This window comes from Microchirus variegatus (assembly GCF_963457635.1).
Source record: "Microchirus variegatus genome assembly, chromosome: 20".
NCBI lineage: Eukaryota > Metazoa > Chordata > Actinopteri > Pleuronectiformes > Soleidae > Microchirus > Microchirus variegatus.
In genome coordinates, this window is record NC_139821.1 from 11,456,904 (window position 1) to 11,477,059 (window position 20,156).

The 20,156-nt window shown below is 39.7% G+C and overlaps 2 protein-coding genes across 2 annotated transcripts in view; one reads left to right on the forward strand and one right to left on the reverse strand.

Annotated features, from left to right (window-relative positions):
* The window catches only part of cdkn1d (cyclin-dependent kinase inhibitor 1D), a 297,559-nt gene that overhangs the window by 50,156 nt on the left and 227,247 nt on the right, over nucleotides 1-20,156 (reverse strand). The gene's annotated exons all lie outside the window — the stretch shown is intronic.
* LOC310941912 (fibulin-1-like) lies at nucleotides 1,207-18,757 on the forward strand. The gene is made up of 16 exons (XM_083907164.1): nucleotides 1,207-1,374; nucleotides 1,649-1,757; nucleotides 4,837-4,960; nucleotides 6,104-6,257; nucleotides 8,572-8,661; nucleotides 8,747-8,884; nucleotides 9,093-9,230; nucleotides 9,801-9,944; nucleotides 10,087-10,209; nucleotides 10,564-10,692; nucleotides 11,778-11,897; nucleotides 12,140-12,271; nucleotides 12,751-12,874; nucleotides 16,724-16,866; nucleotides 17,256-17,393; nucleotides 17,497-18,757. The coding sequence occupies exons 1-16, from the start codon at nucleotides 1,320-1,322 to the stop codon at nucleotides 17,634-17,636; spliced, it is 2,001 nt and encodes a 666-aa protein (XP_083763290.1). The 5' UTR covers nucleotides 1,207-1,319; the 3' UTR covers nucleotides 17,637-18,757.

Below are 20,156 nucleotides of genomic sequence, written 5' to 3' on the forward strand. Positions count from 1 at the left end.
TCTCGACAAGATTAACTAGGCTGTTGTGTTCAGGACACCTATGAATACTAGCATACTCCAAATCTGACATTTTTACTGTAGGTTTGAGTTATTTCAAATTAAAAGTCCCATATTGTCATAATTATCTGTAAAAACTAAATGTTCCATAAGTTCTGGACAAGATTTACTAGGTTGTGTTCAAGACATCTATGACTACTAGCATACTTTAAATCTGACATTTGTAAGTTCTGGACAAAACTGACAAGATTGTATTCATTACACCTATGACTACTAGCATACTGTAAATCTGAGGTTTTTTTTTGAGAAATTTCAAATTATAAGTCTGATATTCGCACTTAAATAATTACCAACTTTGAGATGTAATAAAACTAAAACCTTCATAATGCTGGACAAAAGTGACTAGATTGTATCCAGGACATCTATGACTAGCCTACTGTAAATCTGAAATTTGTACTGTACAATTTTTGAGAAATTTCAAATTTAGTCCCATATTGGCACCTTTTAATCAAAAAATGGTCAACTTTGAGTTTAAATAAAATAAAATTGATCATATGTTCTGGACAAGACTGACTAGGTTGTTGTGTCTAGGACATCTGTGACTACTACCATACAGTAAATCAGACATTTTACTTTACCTTTTAGAAATTTCAAATTAAAAGTCTGATATTTGCACTTTTAAATTTAAATAAGTAGCAACTTTGAGATGTAATAAACTAAAACCATAAGTTCTGGACAAAACTGACAATATTGTATTCATGACACCTATGACTACTAGCATACTGTAAATCTGAAATTTTTACTGTATATTTTTGAGAAATTTCAAATTAAAAGTCTGATATTCGCACTTTTTAACCAAAAAATTGTCAACTTTGAGATGTGATAAAACTAAAAGTGACTAGATTGTGTTCAGGACACCTTTGATTACTGTAAAAAAAAAAAAAAAAAGAAGCAATTTTTACTTTCAATTTTAAATTTTAAATTTCAAATTAAAAGTCCCATATTGGCACGTTTTAATGATCAGCAGCAGCATCTCTTCTGGACTCTCACTGACGTCACGCTCAGTCCACATCCTGACCTGTTGTCGGCGGTATAGTCACCCGGTGACAGTTAAACCTCCACCCACCGACTCCTCACCACCTCCACACAGACCTCAGAAATCTGCGTCTCCTGCTGCTCTTCCTGTGAGATGTTCTCCTCCTCTGCAGGAGCCGCTCCTCGTCCTCCCTCCGCTGTGTGACCCACGGATCCAACACTTTGAACATTTAAAAACTATCAAATCAAGACTTTGGGACATTTTACGCAGCGACGCTGAGTTTCCGATGGCGCCGTGGATCATACTTGTGTTTTCTTTCTGTGGACTTCTCCACGGACAAGGTGAGATACGTGAGACAGAATGTTGATGGCTTTTACATCTGTTTTGTTTGTTTTCTTTAACTGCGCACGATGACTTAGGAAACTTCCACAACTTCAGCTGGAGCCTTGTTGTCCACTCACTGCCTATCACGAGAGTGTGAGAGGCCGTTTTAATTAAATCTGAGTCAGTGACTAAATCACTCACTGCTGCTCCAGTCAAGTTCAACAAGCTGTTGTTTTACACCCACTGTGCTGCATCCACTTTATGACCGATCCCATCATCCCAACCCTGCAGAGACTCAGCCTCCCACTGTGCAAGAATGCTGTCAGGACGGGAGGGACACAGCCCACAGAGGACAAGACTGCTCTGTCCTCTCTCCACTCTCACACTCCCTCACCTGCAGGTAAGAAACACCTGGTTTCTCCTTCTGACTGGGGGTTAAAAAAAAGTGGGCTATGGGTCTTAAAATGGATGGGATAAGATTTTACTTCAGTACAAATAAAAGTTCTGGTCTAAAAATGTACTCAAGTTAAAATAAAAGTTTAAAAGTTCCTTACTTACGTCAATAACAGGTTCTTTTTTGTGCCGTGCTAAAAGGACAAGGGGACACAAATCTTACATTAACTGTTTTTAATTAAAGGCAAACATTTACAAGTGTTAATAATAATATATACATGTTTAATACATAATGTATCAGTCAACATGGGTCAAAGGTCAAAAATCCTTTGACTTTCTCACTTACTCAGGGACCTCAATTAACTTCAATTCATCTGTCATCATCACTCACCTGTCCTCATATCATTCACCTGTCCTCATCACTCACCTGTCCTCATCACTCACCTGTCCTCATCATTCACTCACGTGTCCTCATCATTCATTCACCTGTCCTTATCATTCACCTGTCAACATCATTCACCTGTCCTCATATCGTTCACCTGTCCTCATCATTCACCTGTCCTCATCACTCACCTGTCACCTGTCCTCATCATTCACCTGTCATCACTCACCTGTCCTCATCATTCACCTGTCCTCATATCATCACTCACCTGTCCAGATATCATTCACCTGTCCTCATCGTTCATTCACCTGTCCAGATATCATTCACCTGTCCTCATCGTTCATTCACCTGTCCTCATCACTCACCTGTCCCTATCACTCACCTGTCACCTGTCCTCATCATTCACCTGTCATCACTCACCTGTCCTCATCATTCACCTGTCCTCATATCATCACTCACCTGTCCAGATATCATTCACCTGTCCTCATCGTTCATTCACCTGTCCTCATCACTCACCTGTCCACATCACTCACCTGTCATCATTCACCGACTCTCCTCATATCATTCACTTGTACTTATATCATTCATCTGTCCTCATCATTCACCTGTCCTTATATCACTCACCTGTGCTCAATCATTCACCTGTCATCACTCACCTGTCCTCATATCATTCACCTGTCCTCATCATTCTTTTTTTTTTACTCATTAACAGATGTGATTCAAAATGTTCTTTAATTTAAAACTAATTAAAGTAAAATTACAAATTACAAGAGTAGTTTGTTGTATGAAAGTGTCGCTGTGTGGCAGAGACCTAATTCTCCGCCAGAAAGGTTTCTAGTAGAGGATGACTGATAAAGGACTCAATTATTTATTTATGTGTTATTCCCATAAGAATCACCATAAAATATTCTTGTTTAGAAGAGTGGGAGGTGAAGAAAGGACAAGGACTAAACTCTTGGAAAATACTGCAGTTCATGTGGGGGCCATGGTTTTCCATCTGTTGGGTAAATGTAATATAGTTGGAGCTTAATTTAAATATAAACTATCAACATTCAAAACATTGAGTTCATACATACAGTGCTGATAATGGTTGTGGGTTCGATTCCCAGCTCTGCTAGTTTACATGCCGATGTATCCTTGAGCAGCGAACGAACGGGTGCGATCTGCAAAAAGTGTAGTGTAACCAGACCATGCTCTCGCTGCACACAGGAAGTGATGTTTCATGTCAAGAAAAAAAAAGATAGATTAAAAACACAATATTTATGCATCAGTCAAGATCTCAATTAAATCAGATTAGATTGAGCACTGGAAGAAGGTTCAAAGATTAGAAAAACAACATATTAGACCTATTTCGGTATCAGTACATACTGAAGGTTGTGGTGTCGATGTTTTTAAAAGTCTTAATTTGATTGAATTTAATTGGCTTTCTATCACTCTATGTTTAGAATTTACTTATACAGTAATACAGAGTAATGACCTTCGTTGGTCATGTGGATGTTGGTTGAAGATGTTAATGGCAGTGGGAATAAAGGAGGTCAGTGTGATAAATGTGTTTCTTGGCCACGTAGACGTTTCAGCTGTGGGTTTATAGGTGTTCAAAAAAAAAAAATGCAGTGAAAGTGTGAAGTTTTCCAGTGGGAAATGTGTCTGACCTCTCAGGCCAGGGGGGGGGGGGTTTGTGATGGCATCTTAAAAAGCAGGAAACAGCAAACTGTAAATCATCTCTACAGCCCATCAACCGTCCTTCCTATCACAGGGCAGAACTGCCACATTTAACGACGACACAGTTAGTGCAGGCGTTAAGTGCCCGGAGCGTTCTTTTTAGCACCGAAGGGGCCGTCTGTTTAACACTTAAAGAAACATGGAGGAGGAGCACCTGGTCAACACATGGAGGTCAGATGAGGCAACATTTGCCGTGGACGAATTGTCAAGAATAGAACACTACTTAGGCTACTTCTGTATGTAGATATGTATGAGTAAACAATAAAATATACACAACAAGCAAAAGTCAGTATTAAGAGACACTTTTAAACTGTATTGAACTGTTCTTCAGTAATCATGTGGTATGTTACTCCAGGCTTCTTTCAGCGCCGCAGCCTCGCTGTGTCCCAAAAATCCACTCTTCTTGGAGAGAAAGACTTAGCGTCCATTTTAACTGTGATAAACACATTTCCACAGTTGTTCGGTCCAGCTTCTTTCTCAGTTCCAGCTTTTTATTAAGAAAACTTAAGAACAGTAAATAAATAAAAATAAAGTAGCATAGTAGTAGCAGTGCTAGCAGTGCTCGTAGTAGCTAGCACTGCTAGCTCTCGCACGCTCTCCCAGTCATTAAAAGTGAACCAATGCTTGGTAGTACTGACGCGAATCGGTAACAAGTACAAAAAGTACCAATTATTATTATTTTCCTATTGTACTTTTACTTTGTAAAGCACTTTGGTCAACTCTGGTTGTCAAATTGACTTCATATGATCTCACTTGACATTTTAGCATGTAGAAGCTTTAATGACTACATTTCTGGTTGCATTTACTCAAGTGTAAAAGTAATAATTACATATTTTCATTATACTATTGCTCAAACAAATCTAACATACAAGGTGTACAACTGTATCTCAAATGAACAGTGTCTCTTTATCATAGAGTAAATAGCGCTGTTTCTGCTTCTCAATAAGCTTTTTAATGCTTCATGTTTTGTGCTCGTTCACAGGATTGTCCAAGAGCAGTGTTGTACGGCGGTTCTCGTGGAGAATCTCTGCAACAGCGGCGTAGAGTTGGCTCGCAGGCAAGGAACCTGTGACGCGTCTTCATCCCCGGAATCTCACGTCTCAAAGGTGGTTCCCTCTCCTTACTCACAACCAGAGGACTAAAAAGCACGGATATACTCTTACTCAACAAAAAGTACTATTACTCTGATGTAATTGTACTCCAACAGAAGTAAAAGAACCAGTCACTGTCAATATTTAAAATATTTAGCAAGGTATAATGTGTCACTTTCAGTCTTGTATAAAGTACCTGAAAAGGATACTTGAGTAAAAGTACAAGTATCTTACCAGAACTTTTTGGCATGTGGCGCCACCTACCGCCATCTACCAATCATTGCAGTCAGTAGAGTCTCAGATGCCGAGCAACCCACGGGTTGCCAGTTACGTCAGAAAACAAAACCAAAAGACCTTGGTATTTTGAATTTGAATGTAATAACCTTTTTTGGCCACATTCTTACATATGGCACCTTTAAGTAAAAGTCTTATTAGGTCTAATTATAATGTTATATAATAGACTCTAATTAAGTCTATTATATAACACTATTGCAGTGCCTGTAGGATGTACTGTATGTATTCCTATAGTGGGAGCTGAAGGCCAGTAGGCACTGGTGTGGCTAGCAGTCACAACAGCTCATGCTAATCGAAAATTAAAACATTTGTGTTGGGCCTAATGAGGTTGCACAGTGTTTGTATTATGTTAGCCCTACACTAAAGCTTATCGTTGCTTTGCTAGCTTTCCTTTGAAAACAGGTTCGCCAAGTTAGCCGCAAAGTAGTAGCATGCTAATGCAAAATAAAACAGATTTTCTGATATAAAATGCTCAAGTTAAGCCCTGTGTTTCCCAGTATAGCAGTATCATGTCGCCCATGTGACATTCCCTCACTCCTCACAGGAAGTGATGTGTTATATATAGAGACAGACAGTGGCAGAACAGTAACAACAACAATCACCGAAACTTGCACACTGCAGCTTTAACATCTAATTTCATTTTACAGCAGTGTAAGTAGTGCTTTGATTCATTTAGCTCCAGTCTTTACTGGTCTAAAAGTAAAATGAAAAGTGGATAATTTAGTGAAAATAGTAAAAATAAAACAAATTTAAGTAGCCTATTCAGTTACTCAATCATAGTAACACAAGTATTTGTCATTTTTCACCTCTGTTCACAAATATACAACATCCCAATTGTCGTCTCTTTACTGCGTCCCTGTGTAGATGTGTTGTGACTGCTGTTTGCTCGGTCTGTCATCGGGCCCGGGTTTGAACTGTGACCTTCAGGGTCTGTTGGTGGGGACACAGTGTGCACAAGCAGCTGCGACCTGCTGCAGCCAAAGCACAAAAGCACTGGAACCGACACAGAAATCTAAAGGTAACAAACAAAAAAAACCTTTTGTTTCTTGATTAGCTCGACTCTGTTATCATCTTTGTGACGCTCAAGTCAATCAGAGCAAAGACAATCATTAAATGTGGCCGTTTAAACCCAAACGAGACTCTCGGAGATATGATGTATTTAACAAAGTAGCTTTCGAAGTATCAGAGAGCAGCTGTTTCCATAAAGGAGTGGATTGTATCTGTGGAGCAGATTGTTTCTCACAGGGCCAGACACACAGGAGGTCTGGTGGTGGGCTAAACTGCACAAACGGTGCCAAATGGTGAGTTGTTGTGGCCTCACACTCGCAGCTTTTGTTGCCCAACTGGCTCTAAATGAAAAGCACAAACATGTGGGAGTCAAAGATCTGTTTGTGAAGAAAAGCAAACCATTGTGCTGCTCTTGTAGAGCAAAGGCCAGAGTGATAAGAGAAAACAGAGGCAAAGTGTTTGACCTACGTCCTTTTTTTTTTTTAATGGTGTTTACCGTAAAAAAAGTGGTTTAATGCCTCCACATTTGTCCCATTTGTTCCTACCCCAGGCTTAAACCCTGAAATAATGAAAGATTCTGGCACACAAAAATATAAGACAACAGTCACCAATACATGGCGCAATTCAGGCGAATATGACAAATAGATCTATTTTATTCTCTGTCAGCTAATAGAATTGAATATTATAATGTTCATGGATGTAGAAAGACTCAAAATGGAGCTTGACATTTGAAAGATGAGCCAAAAGCTAAACTGGAAACTGCCTAATACTATAAGGGGGAATATAGTCCTCTATCTGTAACACCAGGTCATAGGTCATGCAATGTGACCTCACAGAGTTCTACACAAATACTTTTCTGACCATTTTTGAATCCCTTTTTACACATTCAATCTTAACATCACAATAAAGACATTCATCATGACATTTCACTGAATTTCAAAGTAAAAGGGCTTGTTTGGATATGGACTGATGTTTACATCACAATAAAATCTAAATAAATATGACTATGTTAATGTTCTTAAATTAAAGAGGTCATATTATGCTTAATCAACTTTTTAATAATTTCTATCCTTATATTTGGGACTCTGGAAAAAAAAAGATGACTCACACAATGTTGACTTCCCCACTCATTAGGACTCCACAATGCGCTAAATTCCTGGAATTGTTGTCTCGCGGAGCTCCGCTTTGTCCGTAAACAGTATCCAAAAACCGGAAAATGTCCGCGAAATGTTCTGTTCTTGGCTCCACAGTGAAGCACAGAGTTCTACACAAACTTCCAGCCTCAGAGGATTTATCTGTCCAGTGGATACATGTTATATATGACAGCAATGTGCCTGCTAGAGCCTGCAAATGATCACTTTTCCAAATGCTAACTGCTGTTAGCTCCCAGTAGCCTCTGTGGCTGATGTCATTTCCTGTCCCTTAAGATTCATTTTACTTAATGTTTTACTTAATTTTGACTGCAATACATTTCAAAGTTGTGATAATTACAAACCAATTTCTTTATTTTTATTATTACTTTACTTTTATTATTTAAATATTGCGAGCAACTGTATAAAATATAAAGTGGAGGGCCACATGTCATATATTGCTGGGCCTGCATGTGGCCCATGGGCCGCCAGTTTGACATCTCTGGGGTAGATAAACAGTCACAGGACAGAAATTCCACATCATGGTACCAGGACCTGAGTAATTCTAGGTTCTGTAGCTATAGCAACACAATAGCTTATGAAGTTAAGTAAGTTAAACTTTAATTTATAGTCTATAGAAACTTGCTGAACCTACGGATATTAAAATGTGGACCTGAGCACTCTGAAATGTGTGTTTAAATTAAAAGATTACATTCTGCCAACACCCATAGAGAGTCAATATCAACTCAGAGGAAATTAAATGTTTCCTCTGAGAACAAATAATAAAGTATTATATAGTATTATAAGTAAAGTAAGTAAAAATAATAAAACGCTGGATATAAGTTAAGGGTGTGCGTCTGTGGAATAGCTGCACGGAGGAATTCAAATGAAGTTCTTCACTTTTGTCCCCAAGGGTCGTCAAGTAAAAAACATACAATAAATAAACTGAAAAAATACAGTAGAGTTCACTCAACAAAGAGTCTAATATCATCTGCTGTTAAAATGTGTCAAGGAAAGAAAAGCAGAAGCAGAATGTGTGGATTCGGGGCTCAACAAATGTAACAGCAGCAGATGGAACAAAGGGTTTGACACTGATGTGACCTCTAGGTGACTTTGTCTTCCTTCAGCCGGGGGGGAAATAATTCCCATATGGTTTTGTAAACTCTCTCATTTTCTTCTCCGTGCTGTTTTCAGACTCCTCCTGCTCTCGGCTGCACGCCAACAACGGCACATGTGTCTGCCAAGAGGGTTTCCAACTGCAGAGTGATGGAGTGACATGTGAAGGTAAGTCACAACCACCACAGTGTTTGCATGACGGTGTCAGTTCACCTTCAAAAAAGCAAAAAAATCGACTTTATCTCTCTTTCAGATATAAATGAGTGTCTGGCGCGCAGCCACAACTGCATGTCGGGTCAAACGTGCATCAACACAGAAGGCTCCTTTCGCTGTCAGAGGCAAACTGGCTGTGGTACCGGGTATGAACTCAAGGACAACAACAGCTGTGAAGGTGACAAGACAGTTGCACTGTTTTTACAGGACAAACAAGCCAGAGAAAAATATTTCTCCATTTATTACAGTCAGCAATTTTACCAGTAATTCTTATTCACTGAGCCTTTAGTAGTGGCAGCTCTAGTATGTTCACATTACTGACTGTCGTGTAGCAGATCTGTTGTACGCACCGTGTCTTTATGCTGCCATCTCCTTGGTTGTCACAGACCTGGACGAGTGTGCTTTGGGAACCCACAACTGCGGTCCACAGTTTTCGTGCACCAACACAGCCGGCTCGTTCCGCTGCCGCCCTAAAGATAAGTGCTCCGTAGGTTTGATTCAGGACGCTGCCGGCACCTGCATCGGTGAGTTCAACTGGTAAAATAAAAAAAAAATACTAAGGCGTCCCATGTCCTATGTTGTGGAAATTCTCTCTGCTGCTGGTGAAGAATGAAATAGAGACTTCTGTTGGCTCGACAAGGATTCATTCTCTTTGCAAAGAAAAGGTCAATCCACACACGAGTATTCGTAGCTGAAGAAAGACCCAGAGCATTGTGAGACCTAAACACTTATACCTGAGGTAACATCCCTTTCAGATCCCTTTGTCTGTTGAAGGGGTCTGCCCTTCAAGGCCGTGCTTTTGCACCCCTTTGTCTACTGCATACTGGTATCGGGGCCGACTCCCTGCAGGATGTTGCATTTAGGTGCAAGTTGAGTCAAGACATCCTAATTTGAATACACAAAAGGACCTGGTATCTTGTGTTAGGAACCACACTTTAATGATGTCATTGTCATATGGAGCAAAAAAAACAGAAAATATTCACATTTAAGAAGCCGAAAATCTGAAAACTTGTTGAAACTTTTTTAAAAAGACTCATGTTTTGAGTGTTCAATGCTTGAAGAATAGTGTGTTTTGTGTGTGTGTGTAATATTAGATATAAATGAGTGTGTGGCCAAAGACAGTCCATGCCCGTCTGGCAACACATGTATCAACATGGTGGGCTCCTATGTCTGTCGTCGGAACATCGTCACCTGTGGAAGAGGCTATCATCTAACTGAGGAGGGCACACGCTGTGAAGGTAGGTACTGATACAACCGCTTTGTTGCGCTTTTAGATATTATTGTGTCCGAGATGTTACACTACTACTTGTACTACTGTACATAATGCATATGCAAGTTTCTACACTGATTCTACTTCCACTTCAATCCTCTCGACCTCAGACATCGATGAGTGTCGCACTGGCAACGTGTGCGTCGGCCATAGCTGCACGAACCTTGTGGGAACGTACCGCTGTGAGTGCAGACATGGCTACACCTTTAACACCATCAGCAGACTGTGTGAAGGTAAAGTTTTTCTATCTATCTATCTATCTATCTATCTATCTATCTATCTATCTATCTATCTATCTATCTATCTATCTATCTATCTATCTATCTATCTATCTATCTATCTATCTATCTATCTATCTATCTATCTATCTATCTATCTATCTATCTATCTATCTATCTATCTATGACCATAGGTGTGAGTGTGTGAGTGAATGGTTCTTTGTATCTATGTGGCCCTGTGATGGACTGGCAACCTGTCCATTGGGGGTACCCCACCTACCTACCTATGCAACTTCAAGTGACGACATCGATTCTTGTATATATTCATTTAATTTCAGTGTTTCATCACTTGTCCTCTGTGCTCTGTAGACATTAATGAATGCAGGGAGCATTATGTCGAGCGACTGTGTGCCCACAAGTGTGAGAACACAGAGGGCTCCTACCATTGCAGCTGCACCACTGGCTTCAAACTGTCCCACGATGGCAAGAGCTGCGAGGGTAAGCCCCAAATTTCTTTTCATTTTTTTTTTACTCTCAAGTTAGGAAAATGTTTTGCCACTTTTATGTGTATGTGTTGTACTGTAACTGGCAGCCTGTCTTGACCATGTCTCTATTTATAATAGAGATTTCAATGTTTACCTTTAACACCGAGCGTATAGCCGACGACATGTTTCTGGTAACCAACGATTTCGGAGAGAGTGGGAAAAACGCCTGTACACCTGTTTTTAGTGGCTCTGTGTGTCTCTCTGTGCTTCCACACTTGCACTTGCCAATATGACCAACAGAGGCCGCCAGAGGCTTGTTGCGTAAATGGGGTGAAGTCTGCCGTCTCTAATTGCCTTGTTTACCTTTTTTTTGGCCTGTTTTTTCACATTGAGAGACAGACTCAAAAAATGTTATTGTAAATATTTTATACTGCTTTAAAATTTAATAAACAAAATATATCGATTGTGTACAACTGCAGTGTTTCTTTTTCATTTTAAATAGTTAAAGGTGCCATATGTAAGAATGTGGCCAAAAACGGCTACTACATTCTTTTAGGTTTCGTTTTCTGACGTAACTGGCAACCCGTGGTTGCTCGCTAGCTGAGACTTTACTGACTGCAATGATTGGTAGACAGCGTTAGGTGGCGCCACATGCCAAAACATGATTTCAAAACATAAACATGATTTGCAGTCTGCAAAATATTTTTTCTAATGCAAATATTTTGGCTGTACTGTTGTTGTTGGTGAGTTCAGTTTGTTATATGAACATTATTCCTGAGTCTCTGTGACATATTAGGAGGATTTTATGGCCAGTTGCTTTAGATTTATTACATAATGCACCTTTAAAACAGTATTTTAATATTAGCGGTAAATTGTAAATAACTGCCAGATATTGGAAGTTATTCTGGAAAAATGGTCAAAAGTTAGTTACAGGACATTTTCCAGTTTATGAAAAAAACTCATATTTTTAGGGTTAGGTGTTACAGGGTTAAGGGACTTCCCGGTAAAGGTTGAATAATTCATGAAAATAAAGATTTAAAGTAATAATACCATGACAGCAAGCTGTGAACAAACGTCGCTGTACTTTTGTGCTGACAGACATAAACGAGTGTGAGCAGAGCCCTTGTAACCAGGAATGCGCCAACGTCTACGGCTCCTACCAGTGCTACTGTCGCCGTGGTTACCAGCTGAGTGACATCGATGGGATAACGTGTGACGGTACTGTTTTGTCTTCATCAGAAAAGATGTTGTTCTTATATACTTATATACTGTAAGTAAAAAACCAAACTATTTTAATTTTAAAACAACTACACACTGATACAATCTTACTGTAATGTATATCTCTTAATAAACCCTCCTACATGTTACACACTGAACCTTTAATACGTAAAGACACAGGTATCACATACTGTACATATATGATATGATACTCACCAACTCTTTTTTTTCTTTTTTGTCAGATATTGATGAGTGTGCGCTGCTTGCTGGAGGTCACGTGTGTTCCTACAGCTGCGAGAACTCCCCAGGAAGTTTCTCCTGTACTTGCCCTCCCACTGGATATATACTTGGCCCCAGTGGACGCCTGTGTCAAGGTCAGCTGCCACACAGAATTCACTCCCTTTTTACAGCTTTCTTCAATGCAAAATGCACATTTAATTATAGAGAAGCTTGTCTAGTGTTTTCATTCTACAAAGCTACATGTTATTTTGATTTAATGTTTTGATTCTGTTTCTTCCTGTCTGTTTTTGTTATTTTCATATTCATTTTGCATCATAAATGTTTTTGTGTGTGTGTGTGAACGATATATTAAAAAACACTTTTACTTTGGAATGTTGTGCAATATCATCCTAAATATTTTTTATCATGATGGATTATCATTATATCATTTTATTTTATATTCACTTGACGGCCCCTCCTGACCAGACTAGAAGTTCACTGGCATTAGGTAAATTTGAGTTTTAGGCTCCTGCTTTAAGACCTTTAATTGATGTTACGCACACACCAAATGAAATGCAAATAAGTTGTTGTTTTGATTAACTGTAGAGCTTTTTTCCCCCTCCTGTGTTTACAGACATTGACGAATGTGCAAGCGGGACCCACACCTGCTCTGCATCTGAGAGCTGCTTCAACGTCCAGGGAGGATTCCGCTGTCTGTCCTTCCTGTGTCCTCCAAACTTTCGACAAGTATCGCAGGGGTAAGCGCTGAAGACTGCTGGGTTATGAAATGGTTCACTGTCCCCTGAGCTGTGCATGATGCATTTCACTCATCTTTAGTTCATCTTTTGAAGCTCCACCCTGTCTCATTTGACACTACATTCATTTATCTTTTTATTTTTGTTTTGGCTCGCTATTGACATCTATTCTCCAGATTTCTTCTATTCCGTTTCCTCTTTTGTCACATCTCTTTCTGGCCACGTGTTCTCCCTCCTCCGTCCAGTGAGCCCCTCATATTATTTTTTTACCTTTCAGCCGTTGCGAGCGCGTGACTTGTGAGTTCGCGCGGGATCCTGCGTCGTGCCGCTCACTTCCGCTGAGAATCTCCTTCTATAACATCAGCTTCCCCACTGACACTCCGGTCCCCGCTGACATTTTCCGAATGGGACCCGCCAATTCCATCCAGGGAGATGAGATGCTGTTCAACGTGACGTCGGGAGACGAAGAGGGTTTCTTTACCGTGCAGCAGCAGATCCACGGAGGAGTGATTACCCTTCACCGTGTCCTGTCTGAGCCTCGGGATTTCCTTCTGACCGTGGAGATGAGGCTGATTCGTTACGGAACCGCACACCTGTACATGGCCAAGATTGCTGTGTTTGTCACACATGAGCAACCCATGCGAACCTCCAGGAAACCTCCACATTTGAAGTCTAGTCTTTAAAATGTGAACGTAAATGCACACTAAAAGTAGTATCCATCTGGATAAAAGTGATCCAGATGGAAATATATCGATTATTTAGAGCGGGAAAAGCATTTGTGCTGAACAAAACCCAGATTTTCCCTTTAAGATATTAGAAATATACAGAGCCCCAGACATGACATGGGGCAAAAAACAATTAATTTGTGGCCACAAAATACTAATTAGTTTGTATGAAATAGGTAAAATGTGAATTAGTATTTCGTGGGCCACAAATTAATATTTCATGCTCACGTTTTACCTATTTCGTGTGAAGAAATTAGTATTTCGTGGCCACAAATTAGTATTTCATGCGCACGTTTTACCAATTTAGTGTGAATAAATTAATATGTGAAGTAATTTGTATTTTGTGGGAAGGAATTAGTATTTTGTGGCCACAAATTATTATTTCATGCACAAGTTTTATGTCTATTGTGGGACGGAATTAGTATTTTGTGGGATATTTTTTTCCCATTTCATGTCTGGGGCTCCGTAGAAATTCACTTCCACAAGATGACAAATAACACTGTCATACATGTATGACAACAACAAGGTGATATAATTAAATGCAGTTGTTATGACTGCTCTTGATGCCGTTATGTTATTTATTCCAGGATATAGTATAGCTGCAGGAATATTAGGACATTCCTCTCACCACTAGATGGGGCTCATTCGCTGTCGAAGATCTACAGTGTTTTTGACACGATTGCCCTCATACTGTATGCATTAACTGCCTAGTCTACCTCATGCCTCTGTTGCAGCTCCCATTTATTTGTACTTTCTGTGTGTTTGAGAATAAAAAATTGACAGATTTAAAGAGAAAATGTATTTCACTCTTGACTGTTTAAGCACATACACACACACGAGCACACACACACACATTGGCAGTGGTTTCCGCCACAACTTCTTGTGCTTCCTCCGCTGTGGTCATTTTAATGTAAAAACCTATTTTTCCTATGATCTGCTCCAAGCGGCCTCGCCATACGATCAAACAGGCCTCGCCTCAGCGAACAGCAAGAAAAATAAGCGTGGCACTTATTTATGGGCACGCGAGGCCCAGCCGTGCAGCATGGGCTCTCAATTAGTGGTGGAGCGACATTACAATTCATATGATGGATGATGCTTTTAGTGTTGGTATTGGGTGGTTATCAGTAAATCTTCTGTAAATGATACCAAAGGGCCACTCGCTCTGCTGGTCAGCTGGATAAATGCAACCAGACACATTTTTTTGTTCCCATCCAAGGATTGAGTGAATCGAGCGGATTAAAAATGCAAAGAAGTGTAATTCTCCAGGATAGTTAGATTATATAACCACATCATTTCCTGAAATACTTAGCAAATAATTACATACATGTATAACTAGTGAAATGTGGTGTCATTATTATAATAATAATATCTCAATTTTCCCATTTGCCGGTTGCTGATTTCGTCAAAAATCTTGAAGTTTCCTTCTTCATGCCATTTTAATATGATGTCATTTATGGCCAAGTCATGTGACTCTCATTCTTACTTCTTATCCTCTGCTGGTTTTCTACCAGCAAGTTTCTTCTCGATGACATTTCACTGGACCGGAGTACCACGCAATCATCTCCGTGGCTTTGGCCTCTGGCTCATGGCGAACAACTTGGACTCACCTGCTTGCTGTTAATGACATGGCTGCGCTCTCGCTGCACTTTCTGAGGTTATGTTTGAAAGCTTTACTGTCTTCACATTGGGGAACCCTCGCAACTCTTGATTCCAGGGTTTGGCCTGTTTTTCAGGCATTCGTCACTTGGTTAACCATAGAGGTCTATGGGGCTATTCAGGTGTTGCCAGTTTTTTTTTTTCATGCTCAACTCAACTGTCGAATTTTAGTCAAGCGCTTTTCTCACTCTACTGCTGTTAAGTGTTTAGAAGTGATATACTGTAAATGTAAAATGCGTACAATCGTGACCTTTAGCATTTACAATGGTTACAAGTAAAATGTTGCATGAATGTTATAACGAGAGTTAAAGGTGCATTATGTAATAAATCTAAACCAACGGGCCATAAAATCCTCCTAATATGTCACAGAGACTCAGGAATAATGTTCATATAACAAACTGAACTCACCAACAACAACAACAGTACAGACAAAATATTTGCATTAAAAATAATATTTTGCAGACTGCAAATCATGTTTATGTTTTGAAATCATGTTTTGGCATGTGTCGCCACCTACTGCCGTCTACCAATCATTGCAGTCAGTAGAGTCTCAGCTGCCGAGCAACCACGTGCTGCCGAGCAACCACGTGTTGCTAGTTACGTCAGAAAACGAAACCTAAAAGACCTCAGTATTTTGAATTTGAATGTAGTAACCGTTTTTGGCCACATTCTTACATATGGCACCTTTAGAGGTCCACTGTGTAAGAATTAGTGACATCTAATGGTGAGACTGCAGACTGAACCCCTTTCATTTATTTACAGTATTTTATTGTTCTATATATTTATATCGTTTTATAATGTGGGTTCTGTACAGTGTAATGTGTTTTTTTTTACTAAGTTTATATAGTTTTTTAAAAGCTATTTACAGTATTTTATTGTTCTTTACATTTATATTTCCACATACTTTTTAATTACAAGGTTTTTCCATGTTATTTCATTCATTTCGGAATTTTTTTTTTATTTTGAACTCATACATTTTTCGTTGGTGTCCGATTATTTGTAACATAATGGTGATGAACACTGGTTGGAAGGGCCCCCTGGGAATTTTTACGTAGGGGCCCCTACAGACTCTAGAATCGCCTCTGCTCAGCCCGACTTTTAACGTGCCAAACCATACTGTACCGAACCGTATTGCATCATGAGGGAAACCGCGGCTATGGCGCTGCAAGATGGCCGTCTCCGTAAAGCTATAGGCTCTTTCCTTGTTATTCGGAGACTATGAAAACCAACGCGATTACCAATATATCCTCCTAAATGTTACACACTGGACCTTTAATGGATAAGAAGGAAACTGAACTTGCACTGGGTGTTACAACAAAACTGTCCCTCCACGTGTTTCATTTGTTACATTTTATGTCTTAATACAATCAAATGTCCAACGCCTTTTAATGCCTGTATGCCTCTATTTTGGGAAAATGTCTGATTCACGATTTCTTCCCCTCTTTTTATGACGATCGTCTGTCCCTTGCAGATCCAGACAGGACGCGTCAGTCGGTCTGCGTTGTGTCAAAACCTGCGACCCCGGGAGCAGCGACTGTGCCCAGGATCCTATCCATCTCATCACCTACAGCGCCCTCACGCTGCCTTACTTCAGAGACTTCACTGGACCGGAGGGTAACAACAAAATGGCCATGAAATAAAATACATCAGCCCTCCCGGTGGCTTTGCACGATGAAGTCTTGGACGTTTAAAGTAGCATATGATTATATGCATATGCCTTTTGTGTCTGACCTGCCAGCATGATTGGGTTCAAGTGTTTGTATCATGTTACTCCATTCAGTAGCTTGCAAAAGCAAATTCTAAAATTATTTGCAGCCTTATGGAAGTAAAACTTTCCACCCACCAACCTGCCATAGCTCATCAGATTCAATTACATATTTCAAACCCGCAGAACAATTGTTTAATTGTAGCACAAATAGTGGATTTGATTTGAAGAACTGGATTCAGTTTGTGGTTTCGCCTCTATCAGACTAATAAAAGCTTTAAACCAATTTGTTCAACAGAAATAATTTTCCTGCGGACATCTGTGGCAGCTTATCCTGCTCCTACCACTGGTGCAAGTGATGTTTTCTTTGAGATCACGGAGGGAGATGAACTCTACTTTGAAGTGGTGAAGCGCTACCACCAGGACATGATCATGGGTAAGAGGGAAACTATTTTAAAGGATATGCTCATGTTTCATTTACCTGATGTATGTTTTTGACCGGATTTGCGTCACCAATCCTAATCTGTGTCCTCTTCCAGGTGTGGTTCGGCAGGTGAAACCCATCATCGGCCCCACAGACCTTGTGTTGAGAGTGACCATGAATTACTTCAAGTCAGGAGTCTTATCCCATCGAAATATTGTTGTCATGCAAATTTTCATCTCTGAGTTCTGGTTCTGAGCTGAGCTAAGGGAAGTGCGACATCAGTACTACAACAAGCAACTTTGCTATAATACGATTTAAATAATAATGTTTGATGGTTTACAAATACCACGTTTATTGTGCTGAATCTATTAATTACAGTTGCAGTTTGTCCATTAACCCATCGAAAACAGCAACACGATACCTTGCGTGCCTTGAAAAGAGAGAAATTAAATATAACAATAGATTTACAGGGTAATAACCAGCTGCTGTCTCTTTAACCACTGTCCTTCACTTTTAAAGGTCCAGTGTGTAAGACTGAGTGACAATTGACCCTTTTTTTTTTAACCTTATTTTAACCATAAAAGGGCCAGAAAATGTCCTGTGAATTTTTTCCAGAATAACTTTAATATCTGGTTATTTACAACATATTGCATGTTAAAATTGTGTATTAATAATCTAAAATGAAGAAAAACAAAAAGTTGTATTTAAAAAAACATAACAAAACAAAAAAAACACTGTAGTTAAAAACAGTATAACTATATTTAAAATAAAACACTTGGAGTTTTTGTCGCTATGTCCAAAAACAAGCCAAAATTGGAAACGTATGTACAGGAAATTACCGTAATAACCACACAACGTTATTACGGTTACCGTTGGAATTTTTCCGATATCACAATCCTCCCCTCACGCGCAATTATGCAAGTGCTTTAGGGAACTACGGTGGCTTTTGCATCCCAGAAAAGAAGTAAAAAAAAAAAAAGTAATTCCCTTTTTTGTACTAAACTTCTTCGTTTTAATGCAAAAACCGCAATTCAAAATTTGAATTTCCGCCGCACCGATGATGCGTCCTATTCTCTGTGTTCAGACTTGTACTGCCACCTGATGGTAAAGTGAGATACTACAGGACCCCTGACATATGCATACACCAGGGTCCACGATATGCAACACATACGGCATGTGCGTGGAAGTATACCAGGGCCTTAAAGCTACACTTTATACACTTAAAAAACATAACATATAAATAAGTTTCTGCGAATAAACAACTTTAAATGTTACGCACTGGAACTTTAATATGAATTCCGACGTTGTTGTCATGCACGGCCTGTTACTGTTTGACGTTCGCCCCGTCTTATTTGTTACGACTGACCAAATGTTGAGCGTGCATCGTGTGATAATAAAACCATTCACCTACGTACGGACTTGCTGTCAACATTGACTGTGTTTTGCACCACGAGGCTGTGCCACCGCCATCTGTGAACAATAAAGTCATGTTTTGTGTTGCATAAAGTGCCAACGCTGCAGACTACACCAGTTTAGTTATTCTGAGGTTGACAGAATAACTAAAATCTAATGGGATGTCCAGTTCTTTCCTGTAACTCAACTCTTTCGGGTTCCTCGTCACAGCGCACCACTTCCAGTTGGTGAGGAGATTTCCAGTTATTCTGCTCAAAAGAATGAATAATGGGAATCCTATAATGGGAATGTTTGGTTTCTGGAATACCCGCCTTACGGCTGACAAATTGCTTGAGATGGATACCTCTTACATTTATAATCTACCCTCTTCCATGTTGATCTGCCTTTCACCGCTGCTGTGCCGTGCCTGGCCAGTGAAAACACAGGGGACAAGTTTACAGGGGAAAATATTGAAATCGAAAAATTCACCACTCGACATGGAAATCTGAGCGGATTGGTCCTGTGGCTTCTTTGATGCAGCTGCAACAATTCCACCACAACTTGCCCGCATGGATCGACAATTCCAACCTTGTGAAACATCGTTTCAGGCGAGCTGATTGAAGAAGCAGCTGCAGCTCCATCGTACAAAGCTTCCATCTCAGAAATGAGTGGGTGTAAAACTGTGGAGCGTATAAATATAGTAATGATGATGATGTTTTAACCAGTGATGATAATGTTGGATGATAAAAGGATGGATATGGTATTTTTTCTTCTGAGTGTTGATATAGTCCTAGTTTATGCAGTTCAGGTTTCAGCTTGTATTATATGTGATATCATTTCATCACATGACTAATACATGGAGGTGGACGCTGTCAATCACCCTAAGCATCCATCCATCCATCCATCCATCTTCTACTGCTTTATTCTCCACATAAGGGATGCTGGTGCCAATCTCAGATTTTAGGCAAATTGACTGTAGGTGTGATTGTGAGAGTAGATGTCTCTATGTGTTCCTATGATGGACTGGCGACCTGACTGTCTTTTGCCTCTAAAATCAGCTGTTCTGGGTGTTCACTATGGAGCTGGTGTTTGAATGTAAGATAAATACAGGATTAGTGAACAAAGTTTTGAGCACAACTGTTTTTTTGGGACCACATTACCCCCAAAATAGGTAACTTTATCATCTTCTTGCTACTTACAGTTCAGTGTGTCTCCATCCTCAGCACAAGATGCAGACACAAAAGAGCCATACCTAAAAATGATGGACGTAGGGAAGTATGAAGAGAGGATAAGTGAAGGCAATTGAAATAATTTTGGACCGAAATACTTTTCTTGACTCACTTATTCCCAAAATGAGTAACTTCATCCCATTCCTTCCTTCTT

What these genes read in the sequence shown, in the direction of transcription:
- LOC310941912 (XM_083907164.1), top strand. Translation starts at nt 1,320, where the DNA reads ATGGCGCCGTGGATCATACTTGTGTTTTCTTTCTGTGGACTTCTCCAC. An exon ending in CGATGGCAAGAGCTGCGAGG is followed by an intron (nt 10,693 to 11,777) that starts GTAAGCCCCAAA and finishes TTGTGCTGACAG; the next exon opens with ACATAAACGAGTGTGAGCAG. An exon ending in TTTCGACAAGTATCGCAGGG is followed by an intron (nt 12,875 to 16,723) that starts GTAAGCGCTGAA and finishes TGTCCCTTGCAG; the next exon opens with ATCCAGACAGGACGCGTCAG.